Source organism: Hemiscyllium ocellatum, chromosome 4 (genome assembly GCF_020745735.1).
Source record: "Hemiscyllium ocellatum isolate sHemOce1 chromosome 4, sHemOce1.pat.X.cur, whole genome shotgun sequence".
Lineage (NCBI taxonomy): Eukaryota > Metazoa > Chordata > Chondrichthyes > Orectolobiformes > Hemiscylliidae > Hemiscyllium > Hemiscyllium ocellatum.
In genome coordinates this window covers 45410924-45434011 of record NC_083404.1, presented here as the reverse complement: position 1 = coordinate 45434011, position 23088 = coordinate 45410924, and the positions used below count along the sequence as shown (strand labels likewise).

Below are 23088 nucleotides of genomic sequence, written 5' to 3'. Positions count from 1 at the left end.
CACTACTGAGATTATTGATGGCTAAAACCACACTTCAGGAATTGTGCAATTTTAACCTTGTCATGAGTGATAATGTTCCTCAGTTCACAAGTGAAAAACTCAGTGATTTCATAAGTAACTATAAAATTTAATCAACAGCACACATCATCTCCACACTATTCCCAGACAAATGAAAATGCTGCGAGGAATCATAAAGAAATTGAGCAAATCCCACACAGACCTATTCAAGACAATCTTCAAGTGGAGAAACACATCTACTGAAGCCTTGAAAAATCATTCAATTCAAAACTTAATTCCACAAAGCACCCAAACAACAAAAAAGCTACTGAAGTCAGAGGTAGCAGCAGGTGTGAGTGACAAAATCAAGATGAAATGGCAGAAAATCAAATTTCATTTTGACAAGCCTACCAAACCATTGTCAGAGTTAAGAATTGGAGAACCAGTCAGGGTACAAACATTCGAGAAAAGCCATGCCAAATGGCAACTTGGGACCTGCATGGAACAGCTCAATCATACACAGTGAAAGTGAATTGTCGCAACCACAGGAACTAACACCCAAGGAGCTGTTCCTGAATTGCAGACAGATAATCAGGAAGAGATGAACACACCACCTGCTCAAATCACACAGCGATCATCTGACGCAGAGGTCCACAACAACCCAATTACAGACAGGGAACAACAACATTAAGAGACCAGCATGATTTAAATTCCATGTGGAAGGCATTAGGTTGATGAAACATCAAAATGACAATGCATTAGACCATTCAATTTTATATTTGGCCTTGGCTAAAGCTGCTGCAGATTCACTTCCCCTGTTTGGTGTTATTGTCAAAGGAAGACCAATGTCATCTTTAATGAACTGCGTCTATAATTCAAACACTACTGCTATGTAGGTGGTCACAGCAGTTAGTTTCCCTACAGCAAGGGTCCATGCACAGCAAATGATACAGATTACCAAATGAGAGTGAGCAGATATTCAAATTCATTTTTATATTCTCTGGTCATAGAGTCACAGAGATGTATAGCACGGAATCAGGCCCTTCGGTCCAACTCATTCATGCTGACTAGATATCCCAACCCAATCTAGTCCCACCTGTCAGCACCCGGCCCATATCCCTCCAAAGCCTTCCTATTCATATACCCACCCAGATGCCTTTTAAATGCTGCAGTTGTACAAGCTTCCACTGCTTCCTCTGGCAGCTCATTCCATACATGCAACACCCTCTAAGTGCAAAGGTTGCCCCTTAAGTCTCTTTTATATCTTTCCCCTCTCGCCCTAAACCTATGCCCTCTAGTTCTGGACTCCCCCACCCCAGGGAAAAGACCTTGTCTATTTATCCTACCCATGCCCCTTATGATTTTATAAATCTCTATAAGGTCACCCCTCAGCCTTCAACACTACAGGGAAAACAGCCCTAGACTATTTAACCTCTCCCTATGGCTCAAATCCTCCAACCCTGCCACATCGTTGTAAGTTTTTTCTGAACCCTTTCAAGTTTCACAACATCCTTCCGATAGGAAGGAGACCAGAATTGTATGCAATATTCCAAAAGTGGCTGAACCAATGTCCTGTATGGCCGCAACAGGACCTCCCAACTCCTGTACTCAATACTCTGACCAAACACCTTCTTCACTACGTTATCTACCTGCGACTCTAATTTCAAGGAACTGAACCTGTACTCCAAGGTCTCCTTGTTCAGCAACACTCCCTAGGACCTTACCATTAAGTATATAAGTCCTGCTAAGATTTGCTTTCCCAAAATGCAATACCTCGCATTTATCTAAATTAAACTCCATCTGCCACTTTCCAGCCCATTGGCCCGTCTGATCAAGATCTCATTGTAATCCAAGGTAATCCTCTTCGCTGACCACTACACCTCCAATTTTGGTGTCATCTGCAAACTTACTAACTATACCTCTTAAACTCGCATCCAATTCATTTATATAAATGACAAAAAGTAGAGGGTCCAGCACTGATCCTTGTGGCACTCCACTGGTCACAGGCCTCCAGTCTGAAAACCAAACCACCACCATCACCCTCTGTCTTCTACCTTTGAGCCAGTTCTGTATCCAAATCGCTGGTTCTCCCTTTATTCCATGAAAACTAACCTTGCTAACCAATCTCCAGTGGGGAACCTTGTTGAAGGCTTACTGAAGTCAAGATAGATCACATCTACCGCTCTGTCATCATCAATTGTCTTTGTTCTTCAAAAAACTCAGTCAAGTTTGTGAGACATTGATTTCCCACGCACAAAGCCATGTTGACTATCACCATCCATCCAAGACTTCCATTTCCCTGGCCCCCAATGCCTCATCTTCACCATGGATATCCAATCCCTCTACACCTCCATCCACCATGACCAGGGCCTCCAAGCCCTCCGTTTCTTCCTCTTCAGACGTCCCCAACAGTACCCTTCCACCGACACTCTCATTCGTTTGGCCGAAATGGTCCTCACCCTTATCAATTTCTCCTTCGAATCCTCCCACTTCCTCCAGACCAAAGAGGTAGCCATGGGCACACGTATGGGCCCCAGCTATGCCTGTCTCTTTGTTGGCTATGTAGAACAGTTGATTTCCGTAATTACACCAGCACCACTCCCCACCTCTTCCTCCGCTACATTGATGACTGCATTGGCGCCACCTCGTGCTCCCGCGAGGAGATTGAGCAATTCATCAATTTCACCAACACATTCCACCCTGACCTTAAATTTACCTGGACCATCTCTGACACCTCCCTCCCCTTCCTGGACCTCTCCATCTCCATTAATGACGACTGACTTGACACTGACATTTTTTACAAACCCACCGACTCCCACAGCTACCTGGATTACACGTCTTCCCACCCTATTTATTGCAAAAATGCCATCCCATATTCCCAAATCCTCCGCCTTTGCCGTATCTGCTCCCAGGAGAACCAGTTCCACCACAGAACACACCAGATGGCCTCCTTCTTTAGAGACCGCAATTACCCTTCCCATGTGGTTAAAGATGCCCTCCAACGCATCTCATCCACATCCCGCACCTCTGCCCTCAGACCCCACCCCTCCAACAGTAACAAGGACAGAACGGCCCTGGTGCTCATCTTCCACCCTACCAACCTTCGCATAAACTAAATCATCCGCCGACATTTCCGCCACCTCCAAAAAGACTCCTCCACCAGGAATATATTTCCCTCCCCACCCCTTTCCACCTTCCACAAAGACCGTTCCCTCCATGACTACCTGGTCAGGTCCACACCCCCCTACAATCCACCCTCCCATCCTGGCAACTTCCCCTGCCACTGCAGGAACTGTAAAACCTGTGCCCACACCTCCTCCCTCACCTCTATCCAAGGCCCTAAAGGAGCTTTCCACATCCATCAAAGTTTTACCTGCACATCCACTAAAATAATTTATTGTATCCGTTGCTCCCAATGCGGTGTCCTCTACATTGGGGAGACTGGGCACCTCCTAGCAGACCGCTTTAGGGAACATCACTGGGACACCCGCACCAATCAACCACACCGCCCTGTGGCCCAACATTTCAACTCCCCCTTCCACTCTGCTGAGGACATGGAGGTCCTGGGCCTCCTTCACCGCCGCTCCCTCACCACCAGACACCTGGAGGAAGAACACCTCATCTTCTGCCTCGGAACACTCCAACCCCAGGGCATCAATGTGGATTTTAACAGTTTCCTCATTTCCCCTTCCCCCACCTCACCCTAGTTCCAAACTTCCAGCTCAGCACTGTCCCAATGACTTGTCCAGACTTGTCCTACCTGCCTATCTCCTTTTCCATCCCCCTCCTCTAGACTATCTCTCCACGCTTCAGGCTCTCTGCCTTTATTCCTGATGAAGGGCTTTTGCCCGAAACGTCAATTTTGCTGCTCCTTGGATGCTGCCTGAACTGCTGTGCTCTTCCAGCACCACTAATCCAGTATCCCTAATCAGTTCCTGCCTTTCCAAATATATACATCCTGTCCCTCAGGATTCCCTCCAATAACTTGTCCACCATGTCAGGCTCACTGGTCTATAGTTCCCTGGCTTGTCCGTACCACCTTTTTTAAATACTGGCACCACGTTAGCTAACCTCCAGTTTTCCAGTACCTCACCTGTGACTATCGACGATCAATTTTTTAAATTTTTCTTCAGGGTTAGTTCCCTTTACAACATAGAAGGAATATTGATTAGTACTTGAATTCAAAATGCCAATGCTTTCTGCCATAGGAAAGATGGTATTAAACTTGCCAGTGTGCAGAAAAGATTTAAAAGGATGTTGCCGGATTTGGAGGGTTCAAGCTTTAGGGAGAGGCTGGGGCTATTTTCCCTGGAGCTTTGGAAGATAAGGGTGGCCTTGTGGAGGTTTATAATATCATGAGGGGCATGGATAGGGTGAATCACCAAGGTCTTTTTCACAGGGTAGAGGAGTCCAAAACTAGATGGCATAGGTTTAAGGTGAGAGAGAAAAGATTTAGAAGGGACCAAAGGCGCAACCTCTTCACACAGAGGGTGATGCGTGTATGGATTGAGCTGCCAGAGGAAGTTCTGGAGGCTGGTACAATTACAACATTTAAAAGGTATTTGAATGGGTATTTGAATAGGCAAGGTTTAGAGGGATATGAGCAAAATACTGGCAAATGGACCTAGACTAATTTAGGATATCTGGTTAGCATGGATAAGTTGGACCGAAGGGTCGGTTTCCATGCTGTTACAATTCTAATACTCTGTGAAATGGTATTTCAGTATGATGAAGAAGAGTGATGCAAATATATCATTGACAAAACCAGATAGGTATTTGTCAAGTTTTAAAGTTTTAATTCGGATTTAGTTACTGCAGGACAAATTTCATGTATTATCATGCCGACATTAGTTATGATAACACAACCATGGTAAAGGAGTGGTTAATGATTTGTTTGATGCGTTTCATAAACACAACTTATGCATGGTGGCTCAGTGGTTAGCACTGTTGTCGCACAGCACCAAGGGCTCAGGTTTGATTCCCGCCTCGGGTGACTGTCTGTGTGAAGTTCTCCCCATACTTGAGTGGGTTTCCTGACACAATCTGAAGATGTGCAAGTTAGGTGAGTTGGCCATGCTAAATTGCCCATAGCCTTCAGGGATGTGTAAGACAGGTGCATTAGTCAGGGGTAAATGTAGGGTAACAGGGTAGGGGAATGGGTTTGGGTGGGTTACACTTTGGAGGGTTAGTGTGGATTTGTTGAGCCAAATGGCCTGTTTCCACACTGTCATAGAGTCATAAGGATGTACAGCACAGAAACAGACCATCCAGTCCAACTCTAATCTAATCATAAACAAAAAAACTTCCTTTACTGTGGTACCTTCTTAACCTCAGGAGATGTCAAAGCATTTTATAGCCAATTAAGTTGTTTTGAAGTCTGGTCATTTTCCACACATGAAGTACAAGAAAAAGAATGGAATCAAATGACCAACATCTGGAACTCATACTAAAGTTGGGAGAGCTGGCTCTACAGACTAGTCAAGCAATAGCCTCTTTTAGTCATTCTCACAAACTCATACCTTCCGATATGTTAGACCCAACATTACCATTGCTTGGTATGTCAAATCCCACTGACAATTCATACCTACTAGAAATGGCAGAGTTACCCAAGGATAGTATTAGGTCAAACATGAACAAGGAATCCTCATGCTGATGATCAACTAGTATTCCCCCTCCCAATTCCACCTCAGCTGTTCGGCATCTCTTGGAAGAAACATTGAGGCTGGCAAAAATGAAGAATATACCCTGTAGGGGACTTCAATGTTCATCACCAAGAGTGACTAGGTAATACCAGTACTGACTGAGTTGCCTGAGTCCCAAAGGACATAGCTGCCACACTAGGATTTCAGGTGTTCTTATCCTTACTAATATATCTGTCACAGATATGACTGTCCGTTTCAGAGTTGATAGGAGTGACTACCACGCATTCCTTGTTGAAATGAAATCCTGGCTTCATATTGAAGATATTCTCCATCATGTTACGTGGCATTCTGACTATGCAATATCTTACAGATTTCGAGCAGATCTAGCAACTCAAAGCTAGACATTCATGAGGTGCTGGAGGCTAACACAGCAACAGAACTGCATTCAACCACAATCTGGTCACAGTTCAACATATCACCCAACGCTACTTCTGTCATCAAGCAAGGAGTGATCAGTTCCAGTTCAAGACAGGAGGGCAGGCCAGGAACAGCACCAGGCATGCCTAAAAATGAGCAACTTGGTGAAACAAAAACATAGGACTACTTGAAGTCCAAAAAAATGGGAGCAGCATGCAAAAGACAGAGGAAAGCAATCCGACAATTAGGGATTGGACTTAATGTGAAAGTGAGTACTGCAGATGCTGGAGATCAGAGTTCTGATGAAGGGTTTTTGCCTGAAACATTGATTTTTCTACTCCAGGGATTGGTCTTAAGCCAATTACTTCGGCCATGTCCAAATGTGAATTATGGTGGACAATACAAAAATCTAACAGGAAAAGGCTCCACAAATATCTCCATCTTCAAGGCTAAAGCATTCACAATGATCTTCAGCCAGTGTGAGTGATCTAGCTCAGCTCCCTCCTGAGGACCCCGATATGACAAATGCCAGTCTTTAGCCAAATTGATTCACTCCACATGATATCATGAAATAGCTGAAGCACTGATACTGCAAAGGTGATAGGCTCTGATTATAGTCCAGCAATAGGAGTGAAGACCTGCATTCCAGTTGTACCCCTAGCAAGCTGTTCCAAAACAGCTACAACACTAACATTTACCTGGAAATTTGCTCAGGTATATCCCACCTACACACAGCAGACAAATCTAACCCAGTCAATGACTGCCCCATCTGCCTGCTCTTGACCACAAGTAAAATGAGAGAAGGGACTTTTGACAAGCAGCACTTACCCAATCAGAATATGCTCACTGACCCTCAGTTTGTGTTCTATCAGTTCTAACACAAATGGATAAGGTGGTAGAAAAGGCATATGACATGTTTGCCTTCATTAAACAGGGCATTGAGTACAAAGGTTGGCAAGTCATGTTGCAGCTGTATAAGACTTCAGTTTGGCCACACTTGGGAGCATTGAAGGATATGGAGACCTTGGAGAGGGTAGAGAAGACGTTTTGTCAGGATTTTGCCTGAATTGGAGTGTACTAGCTATAAGGAGAAGTTTGACAAACTTGGATTGTTTTCTTTAGAGCATTGGAGGCTGAGGGATGAGCTGATAGAAGTAGATAAAACGTTGAGAGACATGGGTAGTTCAGAGGCTTTTTCCCAGGGTGAAAATGTCAACCATTAGGGGCACAGGTTTAAGTCAAGAAGGGAAAATTTTAAAGGAGATGTGCAAGAAAAGTTTTTTGCACAGAGGTTAGTAGACGCCTGGACTGTGCTACCACCGGGGAGGTAGTAGAAGCAGATACAACAGCAATGTATAAGAGGCATTTAGATAGACACAGAAATAGGCAGAGCATAAAGTGATACAGGCTATGTGCAGGCAGATGGGATTAGTTTAAAATTGCATCATGATCAGCACTGACATATTGAGCTGAAGAGTCTGTTCCTGTGCTGTACTATTCTATGCTCTATGTTGGATGTAAAAGTAGGAACGTTTGCTGATGATTGCATAATGTTCAGACCCAGAAGCATCTGTGTGCAAACACAGCAAGAACTGGACAACATCCCAGGCTTCAGTAAAAAGTGACATTTGCACCACACACATGCACTAGACAATTGTTACCTACAGTACAAGAATCTATCCATCTCCCCTTAACATTCACTGGCATTATCATTGCCGAATTCTCCAGCACCAATAAATTGCAGATTTCATTGAGCAAAAACAGGACTGCACCAGCCTTATCAATAATGGTGGCTCCAAGAGCAGGTCAGAGGTTAGAAATTCTTAGTTAAGTATCTCACCCCCTCAGAATGTGTGCATCACCTACAAAGCATAGGTCAGGAATGTGATAAAATACTCTTCACAGGCTTGAATGAGTACAGCTCCAACTCTCAAGAAGCTTAAATGACTAAGAAGAAAATAGTCCATTTGTATAGCACCCAATCTGCAAGCTTCAAACTTTACTTCCTCCACCAATACACAACAGTAGCAGTGTGCACCATCTTTAAGATGCACTGCAGCAACTCACCCAAGCTCCTTCGATGGCACTTTCCACACTCATGACCTCTACCATCCAGAAGGATGAAGGCACCTGCTGCATGGCAATAGCACCACCTACAAGTTTCTCTCCAAGTCCCTCACCATGCTGACTCAAAGCTGTATCACCATCCCTTCACTGTCACTGGATCAAAATCTTGGAAATCCTTTCTTGTCAGCACTGTGTGTACCTTTCACGCCTCCACCCCATCCCACCCCCACAAGTTGCAGCAGTTCAAAAAGGCAGCTCCCTACCACCTACTCAAGGACTATAAGTCATGGACAACAAATGCTGGCCTGGCAATCAACACCCACATTCCATTGGCCAATCAAACAAAAGCTGCCACAATCAGAAACACAGTAATCTGAACTTTTGGGCAAGTTTCTGCTTGAGGAATGATTGTCGATTGGCCAGGATGTCATGGATAGAGTTTCTTCACAATAATGCCACCATCTTCATCCCCCTGGGAGCATAGAGAGGGCCTCAATTTAAACATTCGGATACATAGCTCTCCCTCAGTACTCCACTAGCTATGTCGGTCAGGCTGAGTCATTTGCAGATAAATTGTTCAAAAACACACAATTTGTAGTCACAGTCAGTCAGTGTGGCATCTTAAAAAAAATCCTGCTTTCAGAATAAAACCAGCCTGATTTCAGGTTGAAACTCTGAGACAGATTCTGAACAAGACCTCACACCTATAATTCAGTATCTGACCTGAGATGTCACCTTTTGTATATTCCTATCGCTCTGCCTGATTGTCATGACAGCACAGCACTGACATTACTTTTACAAACACTTTTGGGGCAGCACGGTGGCTCAGTGGTTAGCACTGCTGCCTCACAGCACCAAGGACTCAGGTTTGATTCCAGCCTCGGGCGACTGTGTGGAGTTTGCACATTTTCCCCGTGTCTGCGTGGGTTTTCTCCGGGTGCACTGGTTTCCTCTGGGTGCATCCAATGATGTGCAGGTTAAGTGAATTGGCCATGCTAAATTGCCCCATAGTATTAGCTGCATTAGTCAGGGCTAACTAAAGGGTAGGGGAATAGCTCTGGTTGGTTTACTCTTCAGAGGGTTGGTTGGTGCAAAGGGCCTGTTTCCATACTGTAGGGATTCTAATTCAAATATTTACACACCGCCTAACACTCTTGGTCATTTGTAGAGACTTATTACCTGACACTCCACTCATACCAGTTGTATGATCTTTTGCTCTCTCTGCCTTTGATCTCTCTGGCTATAAACCCTACGTTTATGTGCTCTTCTCTCTCACTGCACCTGATGAAGGGGCTGTGCTCCGAAAGCTGGTGTGAGTTCAAAGAAACCTGTTGGGCAATAACCTGGTGTCATGTGACTTCAGATTTTGTCCACCCCAGTCCAACACCAGCACCTCCATAACATGGGCTGCTATCCACAGAGTCATATTGACACAGCAGAGATATTGAAAGATCGATAAACAGAAAAGATGGAGGAAAAAAACACTAAAAGTAAGTAGACACAAGCCATAATTTAAAAAAACCTGATAGCTGGAACTCATACAAAAGAAGATTTACAAATTCTCATTCCATCCCAATTAAAGAATTGTGTAGTCTTTAGGACACGATCGCTGGAAAGATAGACTTGCCTTGGAGAGAATATGGCATGTTACTGAGAATGAAGGTGTTAAATCATGAAAACACATTAAGTCAAATCAAGTCATCACAGTCTTACCACACCACAGAGCTGCACTCTCATTAGAGAGAGATAACTAGTAGTGATTTAACCTGAGGGGAACCATTCCTTGGTCTTGGGGAGACACTAAGAAGTAGAGTTCTTCATAGTAACCTCAGCTGGTGTAGGGATTAAACTCATACTGTTCGTATTATGCTGCTTCACTGACCAACAAGCCAGCCAGCTCCTGTATATTGAGTAGACGAAGCTTGGCTTCTGGAAGATTGTGGTGATCCAATTGGCATGTTTAGGATAATGAGATTTCTTCTGGCAGGGGAGTCCAAAACCAAGGGGCAGGCAGAACCTTAACATTTCAGACAGGTAAGGGGTGGCATAGGGAGCAACTCTTCACAAAATCTGCGAGTTACCCTTCTATCTTATTCTTCTGGTAAATGATCAATAATATCCTATCAAAAGAAATGGGAAAGCAATGAGGCTCCTCCCTCTTTCAAGTCTGAGAACCTGAACGCAAATGAGCAAAGACCTTCAATATTTTGCATGTACAGGCTGGATGTCCTGAAATGAAAGACTTGCTTTCTGATTGCGATCGGTGAGTGATGATAATGCAACAAAAATAAAACAAGCTGCTTATGCAAAAACCATCACGGCCTGCTGACAGCAGAAAACCACGCAGAGAGGTTGCAAGTCCCTCTTAAAGGAAAGTTGTTGCTACACGTTTGATTTTGAGCAGTGATGTTAGGACGGAGTTCCATTAGCAGGTCTGCTTTTGGCTGTTTCTATTGCTGATTGGCTGTAGTTCGTCGGTATTCTTTCCCCACCCAGTCTTAACATAGTACCTTGATAGATAGAAAAAAACAGGAAGTGTTCAGCATTATACTGACACGAGCCAAATGAAACTACCCTGACTGACTACATTTCTGAGAGACTGAACGTTGCGAATATCACACTATACTCAGGAAAATTACTATTGAAATCGACAAGACTGTTCCGGGTTGTTTGATGCATCGTTTCAGAGCCCAGGAGAGGCTCGGGTACGTGAGTAAGGAGAATAACGCATTCAGTTCCTGATAACCTTGCAAATATACTAAGGGGAGGGGATTGAGCAATTCTGGCACATGACAAGAAATCGGCTTGATTTTGATTTTTTTAATCCTATTAATATTCAAGAGTTCCTCTTGGGTTGTTCGATTTTCGTGTGTGTGTGTCTATTGTGAGCTAGCTCGGGAACATTGTGCAATGGGTGAGCACGGTGACCACCTCTATATTCACAAAGCTTTCGTCCTGTACTGCAAACACCTTGCAAGGGAAGGCTTGGACATTACATTGTCTTCGGATTTATAAAGGATGGTCCATGTGTGCTTGTCTGAAGGATGTGTTTAGTATTTATTTCTTTTTCAATAATAACGCCAGTATTTTGTATTTAGCTCCAGACCGTCAACGCGCAAGTGCGATGCAGTTTCCGGTTAGTGATATGGCGTTTCCACCTTATTTCATTTGAGTGCACCTTGGGTTTGATTTTACTTTTGCCCACCCTCTCATTCCCACTTCCCAAACCAACCTGTTCTTGCTGCCCGCTGCCTTGCTGCATGAGTTGGGCGATCGTATGTTTCTTTTTCTACGAATCGGTTGGTCATTTCGGATTTCTTATTGAAACATAATCCTAGAAGGAGCTCATGTGGCTCACTGTGACTCCCCTGGCTCTTCAAAAGATGGGATCCAATCACTTCTCCCTTCTGCTTTCACTTTTTTTTCCACTCTCTAGCTCCGCAGAATTCACTTCAATGACTTATCCAATTCCCTCCTGAAAGTTAATGTGTTCCCGCTACTCTTTGGATAATTTTTTGTTTTTCATTCCTCTGGTTGGAAAGCTTGTGCCTTCTGATTGTCCTGTCCCTGGAAATACTTCCCATCGAGCTGTATTGAAATTTCTTTGAAGGTAACACGAACCTGACAGCATCTGCAGACCTCATTTTTTACTCGAAGGAAAACTATGTTGTCTTCAGTGTGACCAATGGGTGGGGCCAGATTCGAGGAACAGATTGGTTGTTGCATTGTTTGGTTTTGTGTTTTTAAGACTTTAGATTTAATGCAGCTATTGTCATGCGGAATACATGGTGTACTGTAGTGTGATAATCAGGTTTTTTGTAAACACATTGGGAACAGTTCACATCCGAGTGGTGATTATAGTTATTTCTTAAACCTACTGGCTTCAGTTGTGTAGGAAAATATCTGAATGTTGGGGGTGGGTGCATAAGTGTCTGGCCTACTTGTGATCCCCTCGGAATTGCTACAGTTGCTTGTCTAATATTACTAGCTACTTTCACCTCCCACATTGACCTACTTTTTTTCCACTTCTGGGAAATGGGACTTCCATCTCCATCATTTGCTCAACGTAGTTCACGACTCGGGCCCCCCACTTTAAACACAGTCTTTGGTCAGCACTATAAACTATTTTGTATTTTTGGTGGGAAAAAGGCCTGGTTGCATTGAAAAGTTCCTTGTTTAGTCCCTCTGTTTAATTCTTGACTGAACCAATAAGGATTGCCTTAATATTTAAAGGATGCTGCACTTCTGGCAGCAGACAATTCAAGCACTGTCTGATAAATGTGCAATTTCCCCATTTCATTGCCATCTCCTTATTTCAGGGTCACAGGAGGTTAGTTTGGTTCCAGATGTTCAATCCTGCTATTCCTTCACTCTGCTATTGATAGCTGCGCCACCCATTGTCTAGATCCTAAGCTTGAGCATTCTCTCCCTAAACCTTTTGAATACTTCAGACTTTTTTAAGACACTCCTTAAAACCTACCTCTGACTGTACTTGGTCACATGTCCAAATAGTTCTGTGGATCATTATCAAATGATATTGTCTCTCTGTTTTGGGACATTTTGCTATACTTCAGTTGCTATCTTCAATTTTAAAGAAAATTGAACTTGAAGTTGGCAACCTGCCAGTATTGCTTTGATATCTCTAGGAATTACAAGTTAATCTCTCGGATTCATTTCTGCCCACCCAGGAGATAAATTATCGGCATTAAAATGCCAGTGTTCAGAAAGAAAGCAAATGAGTCTATTTGGTGGTCATGAATTATTTGAGATGGGTCAGAGATGATGGTGGTTTGACCGATAGTCAGGAAGGAGCCAGGGAGGTAAAAGGAGATTCTGGGGTTCACTTTATGATTGGCTTGGGAAGGTGCTGTGCTTTGAGAATGAATGTCTTGGCTGACTATTTACTATCAGGAATACATCCAACCAGAATTGGCAACCGGATAGTCAGGGTCTGGTGATTTGTATAGGTTTGCTTATTCTGCCTCAGGCTGTCTTGCAGGGAGTGGTAGGAAAATTGTGGGAAATGTTCAGCTCCTGTTGCAACCTGAAAGTATGACCTCTCCCTCTCTCCAGATGAAATTTATAGCTTAACTAGTGGAGGGTTATTTTGCATTCTGATGTTAGAGGTCACTCAATTGGATTGAACGACTTCTCATGGGAATATTGTCGTCATTTTAACAACGTCTTGTTAGATGTGGAAAATAATTGGTAGGCATTGCACTTTGCAGACTTTATAAGGTCATTTGTTCTTGTTCATTACCAAAGCTGACTCTCACTGACAAGTCATCACACACCTACAAATCAATGTGGAAACTTAATGGGCGGCACAGTGGTTAGCACTACTGCCTCACAGCGCCAGAGACACGGGTTCAATTCCCGCCTCAGGTGACCGACTGTGTGGAGCATTCTCCCCGTGTCTGTGTGGGTTTCCTCCGGGTGCTCCGGTTTCTTCCCACAGTCCAAAAATGTGAATTGGCTATGTTAAATTGCCCGTAGTGTTAGGTGAGGGGATAAATGTAGGGGTATGGGTGGTTGCACTTCGGGTTGGTGTTGACTTGTTGGGCCGAAGGGCCTGTTTCAACAATGTAAGTAATGTAATCTAATCCCACTGGTATCAGCTGTAACTCTGATAATAATGTCCTTGCATCTGAGGAATAAGCAAATCTTATTCTTCAGGAGCATTACATCTAGGTTGGTTGTCCCACTGCAGCACTGACTGAGTGCTATGTTGTTGGAGAAGCCAGTTTTCAGATGAGGCATTAAAACCAAAGCCATTCTGTCTTTTTGATGGGATCTTTTGCAACCCCTCACTATCTTGAGGAAGGATAGTGTATTCCCCTTGGTTCTGTGCCAGTGCAGATTAGCTGATGGTTGCAACAATGCTGTTTGTCAGAGTTGCTATGCACAACCAATGTTGTTTCTGTCATGAAAATAATAATTGCACTTCAAAAAGTAATGAATTTGGTTTTAAAGTGTTTTTGGGTGTCTTGATGTTGTAAAAAGAGCCAAAGTTCAAGTTTTTACTAATATATTCTATATCTACCAACATGATATTGCACATGCTTAAACATGTTAAGCTCATTTAACTAATGAATATATTGCAAGTTCTCTTGGCAAAACGTAGGCAGGTGGGACTAGATTAGTTTAGAAATATGGACCATGTAGTCTGGTTGGACCGAAGGATCTGTTTCCATGCTGTATGTCTCCACAGATATTTATTCTTTCACAAAGACCATCAGATTATGCAGTTTATGCTGTGTGTGGGCCCACTTCATGAAACTAGTACTAAGTTGTACCAAAAGTTCTAGACAGCATGTTTTGCTGAAGTTCCATCATATAGCTGGCTAAATTCGAAATGATTTGGAGATGCTGGTGTTGGACTGGGGTGGACAAAGTTAAAAATCACACAACACCAGGTTGTAGTCCAACAGGTTTAATTGGAAGCACACTAGCTTTCGGAGTGCTGCTCCTTCATCAGGTAGTTGTGGAGGACACAATTGTAAAACACAGAATTTATAGCAAAAGTTTACAGTGCGATGTAACTGAAATTATACATTGAAAAATACTTTGATTGTTTGTTAAGTCTCTCGTCTGTAAGAATGACCTTTGATAGTTTCACTTCTTTCATATGTAAAATCGCAAAACTTTTTTAAAAAGTTACATAAGGCTAACACCTTCAACATCTCCACATCTTATCTGCACTGACACCAACAGTTAGCCTGAGAATGTAACTTTTTTAAAAAGGTTTTGCAATTTTACATATGAAAGAAGTGAAACTACCATGGTCATTCTAACAGATGAGAGACTTAAATAATCAAGGCACTGTTTAACATCTCTTCTGAAAGATTTGGAGACGCAGGTGTTAGACTGGGGTGTATAAAGTTAAAAATCACACGATACCAGGTTATAGTCCAACAGGTTTAATTGGAAGCACACTAGCTTTTGGAACATCACACCTTCGTCAGTTGTAGTGGAGGGTTCAATCCTAACACACAGAATAAATAGCAAAAATTTACAGTGTGATGTAACTGAAATTATACATTGAAAAATTGATTGTTAAGCTTTTCATCTGTTAGAATACAGTGATAGTTTCACTTCTTTCATGTGTAAATCACAAAACCTTTTTTAATAAAAATGTTGCATTCTCGGGTTAGCTGTTAACAATGGTGATAGCTAGACAATATGTTGAAGGTGTTGACCCCCTTTGTTCTCTGTCTATGCCGTGATGTTTAGATTAATTCTAATCTAAAAAGTGAGATAATGGAGTAATCTTCTGAAAGACAGCACCTCTAACAGGGCAGTGCTCCCTTAAAGGTACCAGCCTGGATTTTGTGCTCATTTGTATTTGAAGTCAAATTTGAGCATGTGATCACCTTCTGAGCTTGGGCATCAGTACTACCAAAGCTGAAAATGTGTTCCTGGAAACGCGCAGCAGGTCAGGCAGCATCCAAGGAACAGGAAACTCGACGTTTCGGGCATAAGCCCTTCATCAGTACTACCAAGGTGACACATTTGTTATTTGAAACCGAATTGCTACAGATCAAGATCCACTTAGAAATTTAACTGAAAAAGAAAAGCATTTTACCACATTCCACTTTAAGAATTTTGGCTGTTGTTACAGTGGGAAACATGAATGACTGATCAGTTTCTGTCCTCTTCTGCCGTTACTTTTGTAGATTGAAGTAAATTAGTAAATCAATGGATGCTCTAATCACCTGGCCATATTGAGTCAACTCCTGCAACCACTCTGAGCTGAAATTGACATAATTATGAGAAACACCAAAACTTTGATCTGTATCTCCTTAATTCACACCTTCCTGGCGGTTACGCATTGGGATGAAAGTCATCTACAGATAAGGCAGTTTGCAAAAAAAAGGGCAATATCACAAAGAAACAAGCAACAGTTGTTGGGTAGGAAGAGAGTCTGTTTTTTAAAAGAAATATGAATTTGATAGCAATAAACAGGAAACCTCTTCCTAGCTGTGTCTCAACCTCTGTCAATACCTTGTGAAAAAGCAACTTGGGAAAACAACAGTTTTTATACTTGAAAACATCTGAAACCTTTGGCGCTGTTGTCATTTTTTTAAATCCCCCCAGCAATATAGTTGGGTCTGGGGTCTTTCCCACAATTCAGGTTTAAGAACTTTGAACTATAGTTGTCTTTACCGACCTGTTCATGCCAGACAACCTTCTACGCTCTCCCCCCACCACCACTTCTGCTTAAAGCTTATTACCCGCGTTTGTGTGTCTTTTCCAAAGTGGTCAGGGTTGGTTAGCTCAGATGGTTTGCAAAGCAGAGTGACACCAACCGCACAGGTTCGATTCCCGTTTACCATGAAACTCCCTCTTTCTCAACCACTTTCTTCGCCTGAGGTGTGGCAGCCCTCTCATTAAGCTACCCTAATGATAGGGCAGTGCTGTGGTCCTCTGGGAATGTGGTGGTGACTTTGAATTGGTGATAAAATTCCTGCTTTCTTTCAATTTGACTCTTTCATTCTGATCTACTTAGTATGCTTTAGTTGAAGTGTGATAAGTGAAAGCTAATATGAAAATAAGATCTGTTACGACCGACTGGGAGAAAATCGATTTTAAAAAAAAGAGCCAATTTTGCCATTCACTCCTGCTCAGAATTAACAGGATTTATAACACAGGTTAGTCACTGGTCTCACTGTGTCACAATCTGTGATTAGCATTTACCTCTGCTGTGGAATTGAATCCATCTCTGTTGCTTAAATACAGTTCAAATTGACTCAGCTAAGGGTGATGCATATTTCCCTCCATATATCTGATGCTAGCTTACATACAAATTAGAATGTACTGCACAGGAACGGGTCCAACGACCCACAATATTCCAAATATAGGAATATTCTGTCTGCCAATGGTCCATATCCTTCTATCCTTTGCATATTCTTATGTTTATATAAAACTCCCTCCACCACTCTGGCAGCATGTTCCAGACACCTACTACTCCATGTTTTAAAAAAACACTTGCCTTTCACATTTCTTTTGAACTTTCCCCTCACACCTTAAATGCATGTCCCCTAGTATTAAACACTTCAAATCTAGGGAAAAATGATTCTGACTGTTAACCCTAGCCATGCATCTCATAATTTTATAGGCTTCTATCAAGTCTCCCTTCGGCCTCTACTCCAGAAAAAACAACACCAGTTTTTCCAGCCTGTCCTTTATAGCTCTAATCAAGACATCATCCTGGTAAACCACTTCTGCACCCTCTCCAAACCCACCACATCCTTCCTGTAATGTAACTCTCCTTCGACTGACTGAACTGGTCCACACCCTCCTTCGACTGACTGAACTGGTCCTCACCCTGAACAACTTCTCTTTCCAATCCTCCCACTTCCTCCAAACCAAAGGAGTAGCCATGGGGACCCGCATGGGGCCCAGCTATACCTGCCTCTTCATAGGATATGTGGAACAGTCCATCTTCCGCAGCTATACTGGCACCTCTCCCCCACTTCTTCCTCCGCTACATCGATGACTGTATCGGCGTTTCCTCGTGCTCCCATGAGGAGAGGTTGAACAGTTCATCCACTTTACTAACACCTTCTTCCACCCCAACTTCAAATTTACCTGGACCGTCTCAGACTCCTCCCTCTCCTTCCTAGACCTTTCCATTTCTATCTCGGGCGACCGAATCAACACGGACATTTACTATAAACCGACCGACTCCCACAGCTACCTAGACTACACCTCCTCCCACCCTGCCCCCCTGTAAAAACGCCATCCCATACTCCCAATTCCTTCATCTCTGCTGCATCTGCTCCCAGGAGGACCAGTTCCAATACCGTCCAACTCAGATGGTCTCCTTCTTCAAAGACCGCAATTTCCCCCCAGACGTGATCGACGATGCCCTCCACCGCATCTCCTCCACTTCCCGCTCCTCCGCCCTTGAGCCCCGCCCCTCCAACCGCCACCAGGACAGAACCCCACCAATCTCCATATATAGCGTATCATCCGCCGTCATTTCCGCCACCTCCAAACGGACTCGACCACCAAGGATATATTTCCCTCCCCTCCCCTATCAGTGTTCCAAAAAGATCACTCCCTCCGTGACTCCCTCGTCGGGTCCACACCCCCCACCAACCCAAACTCCACTCCTGGCACCTTCCCTGCAACCGCAAGAAATGCAAAACTTGCATCCACACCTCCCCCCTTACTTCTCTCCAAGGCCCCAAGGGATCCTTTCATTTCCACCACAAATTCACCTGCACCTCCACACACATCATTGACTCCATCCGCTGCACTCGATGTGGCCTCCTCTATATTGGGGAGACAGGCCGCCTACTTGCGGAACGTTTCAGAGAACACCTCTGGGACACTCGGACTAACCAACCCAACCACCCTGTGGCTCAACACTTCAACTCCCCCTTCCACTCCACCAAGGACATGCAGGTCCTTGGACTCCTCCATCGCCAGACCATAGCAACATGACGGCTGGAGGAAGACGCCTCATCTTTCGCCTAGGAATCCTCAAACCACAAGGGATGAACTCAGATTTCTCCAGTTTCCTCATTTCCCCTCCCCCCACCTTGTCTCAGTCCAATCCCTCGAACTCAGCACCGCCTTCCTAACTTGCAATCTTCTTCCTAACCTCTCCTCCCCCACCCCCACTCTGGCCTATCACCCTCACCTTGACCTCCTTCCATCTATCACATTTTCAACACCCCTCCCCCTAAGTCCCTCCTCCATACCTTTTATCTTAGCCTGCTTGACACACTTTCCTCATTCCTGAAGAAGGGCTCATGCCCCAAACATCGATTCTCCTGCTCTTTGGATGCTGCTTGACCTGCTGCGCTTTTCCAGCTACACATTTTCAGCTGTAATGTAACTTTTGCCTATTATCTTGAATATGATACATATCTGCAAAGGCTATTGCTATCATTATGTTCTATGGAGTAGCGACAGCAGGGAATAAAGTTCAGACTATTCATATATTCCAATTGACCAGACTTTGCTCAGTGAGCAAAAGAACAGTTAATTGTCTCCCAAAATCATGGAAATAAAAATTGGTAAAAATAAAATGACCTCTGAATCAGTCTAGTTAACTTTGCATATGTTTTTGCAAATTTTTAAGTAATTTTGGGGACCAGCTATTAAAAATTAGTACAATAGCTTATCCTTAAAATTAGTTTTAATGCTAACATTAAAAATTAATACAGTTAACATGTTTACATTACTCATGGGTCACCATTTTATTAAATGTTTTGTCCAGTACTTCCATAGTTAGGTTTCACCCATGACCATGCATGCTTTCCTGACATGGGAGTATTTAGTGTTTACTCATGCTCGCTAAGTCACATTCTCTTTCCAAGGTTGTATTTTAACCTTGAAGTGCATGACATGACATGCCTACATGTTATGATGAATTGCATTCCAATGGCATTTGCTATACAAACCAATAAACAGAGAGTAGCAGTATTTGCTCCTGCTGAATGATTTACACATGTAATGCACTAATAAGCTTCCATGATCATGCATAATTAGCACATTTACTTAAAAAGAAGAAATTGTTTGTAGTGCACATTTCATGACATTGGAGTGTCCTAATGTACTTCAGAAATATGATCATTTTAATGTAGTAAATCTGGTGACCAGTTTACACTCAGCAAGTTGCCTTGGGGAAAAAATAATAAGAGCCAGATCCACTTTTTAGTAATGTTTAAGGTGTAAATATAGAAACATAGAAAATAGGCATAGGAATTGGCCATTAAGCCCTTTTAAGCATGTTGCGCCTTTCAGTGTAATAATGGCTGTTCGTCACACTCAGTATTTTGTTTCTGCTTTCTCCCCTTTCATCTCTTTAACCTTAGGAACTAAATCTAACTCATTGAAAATATCCAAGTTTATGGCCTTAACTCCTTTCTGGAACAGAACATTGGAAATGCTCATCACTGTATGGGTGAAGACATTTCTTCTCTCCTAAATGGTTTACCTGTGCTGTTGGACTGTGACCCATAATTCTGGACTCCCTGGCCAATGAGAACATCCTTCCTGCATCTATCCTATACAATTCTGTTTGAATTTTACAGGCTTCTATGAGATTGTCCTTCAGGTAATGGAGACCAAATACTCCAGATGTGTTCACAACAAGGCCTGTATAATGCAGCAAGAGATCACTGTTCTTATACTCGAATCTTTTCGCTATGAAGACCAGCATTTCATTTGCCTCTTTGACTGTTAAGTGACTGGTATACAAAGGCACCAAGGTCTCACTGCCCCCCTGCTAAATTTCTCCAGAAATTTCTGTTCCTGTTTCTAATCAAGCTCTTGCTGTGCCCTTACCGAGTGACCATGTTCATTGCAAGTACAAACAGGTTCCTATTTACCGCAATGTTCTCTAACGCTAATGAGTTTCTCCTTTTACAAAGATTATCATAATTACATCTCGCTGTAGCTAAATGGCTCAGGCCTCCTCTGTGTATCTGCAATGTCTTGCATTCAACTTACATTCAAGTTGTTTTGTTCTAACCTTTTGAAGTCTCAAATAAGTGTCACCCTATACCACCATTGGAACAACAGTAGGTTATTCAGCCCATTGTACCAGGCTGCCATTCAATACAATCATGGCTGATTGAATACTTCAATGCCTTTTAGCCAGCCCATCCCCTGGTTGCCACTGCCAGTCAGGAATCTCTGCCTTAAACATACTCAAACACTGAGCTCCCACAGCCCCCCTTTGGTTTAGAATTCCCGAAGTTCACAACCCTCTGAGAAAAAACAAAAAAAATTCCATCATTTTCATCCTAAATGCCTTTACTTTTAAATTATGCCAACGGTTCAAGACTACACAAATATTTTCCCTGCGTCTACTCAATCTATTTATTTGTCAATTATATTACCTCTCACTCTTCGAAACTTTAGAGAATCAGGCCCAATATCTCTTTATAGACTATCGCACCATCTTGGGAACGAGTCTGCAGAACCTTTGTTACATACTATCTTTAGCAACATTATCTTTCCTGCGTTGAAGTCAAAAGTCACATGATACAGGTTTATTTTAAATCACGGACTTTTGGAGCACTGCTCCTTCTTTAGGTGAAATACACCCCAGTCCAACTACGGCACCTCCACGTCATGTGGTGATTTTCCTGAGGAGAAAGTGAGGACTGCAGATGTTGGAGATCAGAGCTTAAAAATGTGTTGCTGGAAAAGTTCAGCAGGTCAGGCAGCATCAAAGGAGCAGGAGAATCGATGTTTCGGGCATAAGCCCTTCTTCAGGAATCAGCCCTTGATTTTCCTGAGTCAAGGAGACCAAATCTGGATATTGTACTTCAGTTGTGGTCTAACCAAGCTCCCATGGAATTGAAGCAAACCGTCTCTATTCAAATCCTCTCATGATTAAATTGTTACTGCATAGAATTTGAGATCGAACCATATCAGAAGATAATTAGACCGGTGGATTTTTAAGGTGTAGTGTGAAGGAGGAAAGAGAAGTGCAAAAAGTTGGGAGCGAATTTCCAGAACTGGTGTCGGAGGAAAAATCATCAGCAATACAGGGAACCTGGAATGGGAGGTGTGTTGCCATGTTGGGCAGGAGGAAATTAGGACCAAGGCCATTAAAGGATTTTGAAGGTGAATGGGATTGTGAAGCACTGCTATTATTGGACTGGGAGCTGAGGAATCAATGAGGACAGAGGTGATGAGCTACTGGGACTTGTGCGAGTTAGGATTTGGGCAGCAGATTCAAATGAGCTCAAATTTATGAAGGGTGTAAGGTCATTCAAGTCTGTTATAGTAGTCCAAGTCTACTGGTAACCAAAGCTTGGATGTATTTTGACGAGATAATCTGAGACTGAGCCAGAGGCAGACAGTGTTACAGACATGTATGCTGAATATAATAAGCTTTTTCACTGCTTATTCTTTCCACAGATGTTACAGATTGTTTCATTATGAGCTCAAAATTGTTTGTTTGTTTTTGGAGAAGCCTAAAGTGGCCAGAAGCTTGAGGCTCCAATTTTGAATAGTTGGTTGGTGCATGAATTATTGTGGTTGCACATCTGGCTATTTCTGTAAATGCTTTTGTGCATTAGTTATGTAAATGTTTGCCTCTTCAACATTGATCCAGAATTCCGGTTTCAAGGGATGTTCCATTGATCAGGCAAGAACACATTCTTTAAGCCCTACCCATTCCAGTGTGTTGGTGTAGAAGCCCATATCCAACATGTTTTTTTTAAAAAAAAATTAAATCAGCATGAATCATGAGTTTGTGGACTAATGATGAAGCAAAATTTGCAAGTAACCATGTACAAGACCTTCTTAAAATAGAACAAAGAACTGTGAATGCTGAGACCTGAAACAAAAATGGAGTGCTGGAGAAACACAGCAACTCTGGAAGCGTCAGTGGAGTGAAAAAGTAGTTAACATTTCGAATCCGGTGGTGCTCCACCAGAACTGGGCAGTTCAGCCAAAGAATTTGTTTCACTTTCCACAGATCCTGCCAGACCTGCTGAGTTTCCCCAGTATTTATTGTTTCTGTTATGTACATTATGAGGTGGATGATGGGTTATAGTGGCTCAGTGATTAGCACTGCTGCTTCACTGCACCAGGGAGCTGGGTTCGATTCCAGCCTTGGTTGATTGTCTGTGTAGAATTTCCCCTGTGTCTATGTAGGTTTCTGTCGGGTGTTCCGATTTCCTCCCACAGTCCAAGGATGTGCAGTTTAGGTGGACATGCCATACTAAATTGCCCCATGGTGTCCAAGAATGTGCAAGGTAGGTGCATTAGCCATGGGAAATGCATGGGGATAGGTTGGGAGGTAGAGTTGGGTTTGGTTGAGATAGTCTTTGGAGGGTCAGGGTAGGGATTCTATGAATACCCTGACTACTTCATTTTTCACTAAAACAACTATGTGCACTTTGTTTGGAAACAAACCTCTTGCTTTCACTACTCCAGTCCACAGCTTTGTCATAAAGCATGAATGTATTTGATTGTAACTTCCTTAAAT

General features: G+C 43.0%; 1 protein-coding gene across 3 annotated transcripts in view; it reads left to right on the top strand.

Annotated features, from left to right (window-relative positions):
• The first annotated feature begins 10630 nt into the window (after positions 1-10630).
• Positions 10631-23088, top strand: part of LOC132813273 (myelin basic protein-like) — a 180591-nt gene continuing 168133 nt past the window's right edge. For 2 of the 3 annotated variants that reach the window (XM_060823117.1, XM_060823118.1), the window contains exon 1: positions 10631-10828. Coding sequence is in view for 1 of the 3 variants with exons in the window: in XM_060823116.1 (XP_060679099.1) it covers positions 11034-11037; positions 11222-11259 (42 nt within the window). In the remaining 2 variants the exon portion in view is untranslated. Of the gene's footprint in view, positions 10829-11015; positions 11038-11221; positions 11260-23088 lie in introns of those variants that run through there. The other variant, XM_060823116.1, reaches the window with a different exon arrangement.